Genomic DNA, 6,389 nt, shown 5'->3' on the forward strand with positions numbered 1-6,389 from the left:
TGTAGGTAAATGTGCCTTTTTGGCCATCAGGTAAAATTTGGTAATGCTTTACCTAGAAACAGTAAGCTAGGAACTTGGCTGGCTACAGGGATAAAGGTGATGTACCTGGAAAACATCCTTCTTTGGAGAAATTTAGAGTTGTGTTTAGTAGAGGGATATGCACCAGCTGTGTCCTTAACTGGTCCAGTGCTTTCCAACAGTTCTGTTAGCTGCAAAGGTGTAGTGTCAAACCTGGCTTTATCAGTCTGAGCAGCTGATGTCTCCTGCACTGCTTGGTTGGGGTGGGTTTATGGAATTACTGCTGAACAGGACCACCAGGACCAGAGCAGACAGGGTAAACTGGGACACTTTGCCTTTTCAAGACTGAGAACTTTGTCCAGAAGTGTAAACTGGGACACTTTGCCTTTTCAAGACTGAGAACTTTGTCCAGAAGTAAACCAAAGCTGGGGCATGCCATGGCATGCAGGAACCTTGTTGCACTGAGACTTTTTGAAGCAAGGGTCTCCAGGGAAGGTCTGTTCTGTTATAAAAAAACAGACCTTCCCCAAAGAAGGAAAATGAAAAATTAAAACTTCTTTTTTCATTGAAGTTAGTTCCTACTTATGTAGTAATGAAAAGTGATTTTTAGTGTACAAGTCAAGAAGAGTTGTGATAAAATTCAAGAGCAGTTGTGGTAAGTGGCAAAACAATTGTTAATGATGAGCACTTCGGTGGCTTGGGAGAACCCACTGTGGGATTTCTCTGCCCATTCCTGGCGGTCAGGACTGGGTGGAGGGTATTGAGCAATGCCTGTGGTCTGTCTGGGTTTAGCAGCAGAGCAGGTTGCAGAGCTTCCCACTGTGCTCCTCCAAGGCTCGTGGTGGCATTGACCTGCAGTTTATATGACAGGCTTTAGGCCAGATCTGTTCTTCTGTGTTTCAATGTGGCATTCTTGAAAGTGTCTTACCAGACTGCAAGCCTGAAAGGAGTAGTTTTGGGTACTTTGTGGGATAACTGCTGTTCTCAGAGGATTTGTGATTATTTTTTCACATGTAGTATGGGCATGTGCTCACATCTGTGAGGCAGAGCTATTAGCCGTGCACGTCTGCATTTCATTTGTGTCTCTGGCTGTTCATAAACTTTTACATTATGCTGGAGGTTTTTTTTCTTAATTACAAAAAGGATGAGAAACTGAAGTGATACTTTCACCTCTTTCAAGGCATGCCCTGCTTTGGCTCCAGGGGGCTTAAGCCACTTTGATTTCCCTTAGCTTAGGATAACAGTCTGCTCTTTTTTTTAAGAGCATGCAGTTCTGTGGACAGCAGAGGTGAGGAAAGCCCTGCTTTTTGCAGACCAGAGTCGTCCTCAAAACTTAAGAGGCTTTAAAAATCCAGTAAAGAGGGCTAGATACCTTGCTGACAGCAGCCAGAAGTAAATACTTCAGGAAAAGTGGAGTAAAAGCACTATAGTGTGATCCTCCCTCTGAAGCACTCTTAATTTTGGCAGCTTAATAAATTAGGGTCTTCCATGCAATTTGTTTAGACCATTGTGTTAAACAGGACCAATATGTGCCAAACCAAATATTAGTCCAATTCTCTCTGGAATCCATTTATAACCTTGGCTCCTGCCACAGCCGTTCCCCTGGCAGGGAATGTGGTCATTCACTTGCATTGTGCTGAAATAACTCTTTTATATGGGAATTTTGCAGGATGGCCCCAACCCTGCAGGAGGAGAGGTGGTCACCTGCCTCATACTCTGAAGCTAAACTGAGAGGTTTTGTCAACTGCAAATATAGTGGAGAAATTCCTCCCACCCCCTTTACATCCCTACAGCCGTCAAGTATTTTGACATGGGTGTAAAAGCTGCTGTGTTTGAATTTAGAAATTGGCCAGTGGGATGAGAATGTGCAGCTGTGGAAGGCACGAGTGCTCCAGCTCTGTCACTGCTCCTCTTGGGCCCACCTATTTCTGTGAGGCTTGTGGAAGCTTAAAGGGATAAAAATGGCCAGGGTAATTAGCAGATCTGGTAGAAATCAGTTGGTCTGGCTCAGAAATTGCTGGAGGTGAGAAGGCAGCTGACAAGCAGATAAAATCTCATGCGATTGAACTTATTTCTGTAGAAAATAAAATAAATTATTTTTTGATTATTATTATTCAAATTTTAAAAAGAAAACAAAAAAAAAACCCCAAATCCAAAAACAAACAAACAAAAAACCAACTTAATACTTAGTTCAAAACCTCAGCTGCAGTGGCTGGGTGTAGGAGAATCATCCAAGGGCATGCCATTTAGACAGGCAAACAGCCAGGGACATTGGAATCACACACTGCTTAGCTGCTTCACCTGCTGCAAAGGCTACCTGCTTCATATGGGAAATTGATTATTTGGGGGTAAAATGGAAATGGGATTCGCTCGCCCCCCCCCCCGGGATTCTTATGACACAGCATCCCAGTGGACTTTGAGGAGTATTTAACTTACTGGGAAGGGTGGCCAAATTCTCTCCCATCTAAATACAGCATCTGCAGCAGTGTGGAATGTGTGTTGTACAGCTGTGAATGTCTCAGGCATTCAGCGCGTCTCCTTTTTCACACAATAGCTTCTATTTATGGGTTTTCATTGAGCTGGACTCATGCATTCAACATGTCTTTGTGTGTGTTTTTCTTTTGTTTTTTTTTGTTCTTTCCTTTTTTTTTTTTTTTTTTTTTTTTTTTTTTTTTTTTTTTTTTTTTTTTTTTGCTTTTGTTTTTTAAGATTTGTAGAAACTCCGAGCCCCTTCTCCTGGAAGGAGAGTTACTACCGATCAGCCATGTCCCAGAGCTCTCAGCCCAGGGAATTCCTCAGCCCAGAGGTAATCCAGCATATCTGGGACTTCCTGGAACAGTAAGTAGCCCTTATGTGGAACATATGGAAGATGTTTTAGGGCAGGCTGCCTCTATAATCAGGCTGCTCAGAGGATTGATGCTGGGGAGCTTGGAGTCTTCTGTACTTGTTAATTAGATATGGATGTGATGATTGGATGTGTCAGTCTGTGGTGACTGACAGCTCTTGAGCTGTCCAGAGGTTCTACCCACAGGCTGTGGGGACCAAATGCAGCGGTCAGTAGTGACACTGACTCTCTGCCAGGCCTCTGGTGGCTGAGCTGGCTGCTTCCTAAGGCACATGGTTGGCATTTTCCCTCAGGAAATGGGCCCATCACTCTGTGTCCAGGCTGCATGTTTTCCCCTTGCTGATACCAGGGAGGGAGAGGAGGTGAAGATGGTGCAGAGTTCACCCTGTCATGTCCATTGAATGAAAGAAAACTGACTCTGTTCCCATTCCTGGCTTGCCATGACTGATGCTGAAACAGTTACTGCCATAAATCCTCCATGACTTCTGTCTTTCAGTGATTTGACTCCTGTGCTCTTGCCTCAGAGCAAGTAAAATGTCCCTCCAGGCCCTGTCCTGTTCAGGGGCTGCTGTAGTACAGTGGTGAGGAGGTAGTTGTTCCTTAGTAATTCCTTACTTTGCCATGAGACTGGCTCATGGCAATGCCGAAGTCCTGGGCACGGGGGGAAGGGAAGGAAGGCGGGGTGGTGGGAAATAGAACTTGGCCAATTTTAACTTCATTACTGTGTTCTTTCCAGGCCAATATGCTCAGTTCAGCCAATCGATTTAAACTTCATCGATGGCCCATCTGAAGATGGCTCCACAAACAAAATTGAGATCAGCATGGATTGTGTCCGGGTGCAGGACACGGAGCTGAATGACCCAATGTGGGTGAGTAAGGAGACACTTCCTTAACCTTTGGGGCAGATGGGGAGTTTTTGCAGGAGCTATTCCAGCTGCGTTGCCCCAGGGCCATCTTCCTACCTTGGCTGGCTCCTCACCTGCTCCTCCTTTCCTGCAGCAGCAATGGCAGGAGAAGGGGATGAGGCAGCTGAACTGGCAGGAGAGCTGAGGAGTCTGTTGCACTGGGTACTCAACCATCCCTGCACTCTCCCTGCTTAGAGATAGTTTGTGTGACCTCAGGGTTAAAATAGTTTGGATTCTGGGCACAGTTGCAATTTTGCTGACCAAGGCTAGAGGTTCTTCACTGGTTTTTCTTCTCTTGAGGGTCACACATGAATGAAAACTTGTTTTCAGACCATGGTTGGGTTCTTTTCCCCTCCTGTTTCTTCAGACTAGAGAGTGTTTGTAATGACTGTTGGCCATGGGGGTCTCAGGGATATGGCTCAAGACTGGAATGTAGATGAGGCACTGGTGGTTGCTGGTTCATTGCCTTTTGCACAGACTGGCCCTTTCTTAGCAATAGCTCTTCTGAAGAAGTGCTGTTCTTGCAGGCTGGAGCAGGAGGTATTTCAGGAGTCTGAGTTGTTCATGTCCTGTTTCTGTTCTTCTTGGGTTTTGTTTACTTTGGGGTACAAATAAAGTATAGTTTGAAATTTGTGTTGGTATCTGTAAATATTCTTGTTGTACTGTTTCCATCCTGAGAAACTGTTGTCATTTAACTCCCTGGCTAATCAACCACAGCTTTTAATGTGCCCAGTGATGGTGTGTTGGCAACCTGTATCCTGGTAGTGTTTGTGATCTGGAGGATTGTCTGCAAAGAAAGAGCTCCTGGTCATTCTGGTTGCAGTCTCTGGTGACAGGAGGTTTGACCTGTTAGTGCTGCTCTGGTGTGGCTGTTGGGGAGGCTGTAGTCCTCTTTCCAGGAAGGTTGCAAAGGGTTAAAAGGCCAATTTGAGGTTGGGTATGTGCCTGGCTAATGTGGTGAAGCTAATCCAAGTGCACAAGGAGAAGTGACTGATGTCAAGTCTGGTTATCTTTTGATTCACTATTTGATGGGGCACAGAGGGGTGAGGTACAAGCCTTCCATCTGGATCTTGGCTTTTTCCACCATTACAGCACAGCTCTAGTAAAATGGTGTCTCTTCAATAGTCCAAAAGATTCTACACGTTTACAGGAGCTTCTGATTTTCGAAATGGATAGTAATGGTCTATTTGAACTATGTCCTCCTAAAAAACGATCCCCAATGGTTTAAAGATCATCAGCAGTAACTTTTCTCCTTCCATGCTCAACTCTGGATTTGTGGCATCGAGCACGAGCTCACCTCCCCATCTCCCGTTCCTCCAAGCTGTCTGCAGAGCACTGTGGTGGCTGTCGGGCTCACTGCAGGCCTGTTCAGAGTCTCCCTCTCCCGTCAGTGGTGCAGTGAAGCATGAAAGTCCTTTTCCCTTGTTAAGGTGAGGTGAGTGCTGGTGCCTGGGAAGGGGACAAGAAGCTTTCTCTATGCAGTTACTTCTTGCTGATGATGGGGTTGATCCCCGCCTTGCAGGAGGCATTTCTGGAGAGGCCAGGCTGCAGGGTGACTTCTTCTTAAGAAGTCTTTTTCACTGATGTGACAAGCTGAAGGGGGAGTGGGGAAATTCCATCCCATCCTCACCCTTACTGTAAAGGCAGCAGCTTGGAGTACATTAATGTATGTACATTAATAAATGTTCCAGTTTGTCTTCAGTGGAAGACAGCACCTTCTCTCAGTTGAATGCTGGACAAAAGCCTTCACAAAGCAAAATATGCATTGCAAACCTGTGCAAACAGCCCGTCTTTTAAAATGAGGAAAGCTCTTTTTACTCCCCTTACCACCACCACCACCTCCCTATAAATTTGCAAACATCCCTGACAGGTGACAACTCCCCTTGCAGAGAACTCTGTGTTTGCTTTGCTGTTTCTGGGGCTCACCGGCGGCTGCAGCTTTCATTGGCAGAGAATGTGTAGCCTGGGGCAAGGTGTTTGCTTTAATCTGAAATACCTTACAACTCTCTTCCCCTCCAGCTTCTCTTTTCCTTTGGATAGCTTCGGGGCACGAGCTTCCCTTGCACCTGTCTCTCCTGTAACCTCAGCCATGTCACTTCTAGACAAGAGGTGCTGCACGCAGCTGATTGCAGCAAAGGGTTGAAGAGGGCAGATAAACACAAAGGAATGCAGCAGAAACAGAGGGGCCCTGGGAGATGAGCACTGAGATCAAGGCAGAGTGCTTTATGGTATCACATTTGTCTTAGGAAAAGACCAAGGCCAGTTTTTCTCCAAAATGCATCACCATGTGAGATTTAAATGGGTGCAGAGCAATTAGGAGTGGTTTATTTGAAACAATTGTCCTTGTGTGGACTTTAAAGCAATTCCCGTCAGCTTTTAAAATAAGCTTTGCACCTTCTTGCAATTTATGGCTGAAAAATGAAACTAGCGGTTTTAAAAGATGTCATTCCTTGATCCTAAGAGTTGTATTGGTGAGACCTGTGATTTTTTTTAATTATTTTTTTAAATCATTATTTGACTTTTGGGGGTACAGGTGCTTGTTCACAACAGAGATAGCAGTAGGGAAGGAGCTGCAGTGCCTGAAGAAACTGTCCCATCAGTGGGCTGGAAAATGAGCATGA

At 45.3% G+C, this 6,389-nt stretch overlaps 1 protein-coding gene across 5 annotated transcripts in view; it reads left to right on the forward strand.

Moving 5' to 3' along the window:
* TP63 (tumor protein p63) overlaps window positions 1-6,389 on the forward strand; it is a 101,639-nt gene that overhangs the window by 15,420 nt on the left and 79,830 nt on the right. For all 5 annotated transcript variants that reach the window (XM_008644566.2, XM_017727042.1, XM_017727045.1 and 2 more), the window contains exons 2-3: window positions 2,728-2,856; window positions 3,600-3,732. In XM_008644566.2, coding sequence (XP_008642788.1) covers window positions 2,728-2,856; window positions 3,600-3,732 — 262 coding nt within the window. The remainder of the gene's footprint in view (window positions 1-2,727; window positions 2,857-3,599; window positions 3,733-6,389) is intronic.

Source organism: Corvus brachyrhynchos, unplaced genomic scaffold, assembly GCF_000691975.1.
Source record: "Corvus brachyrhynchos isolate BGI_N302 unplaced genomic scaffold, ASM69197v1 scaffold162, whole genome shotgun sequence".
NCBI classification, from domain to species: Eukaryota; Metazoa; Chordata; class Aves; order Passeriformes; family Corvidae; genus Corvus; species Corvus brachyrhynchos.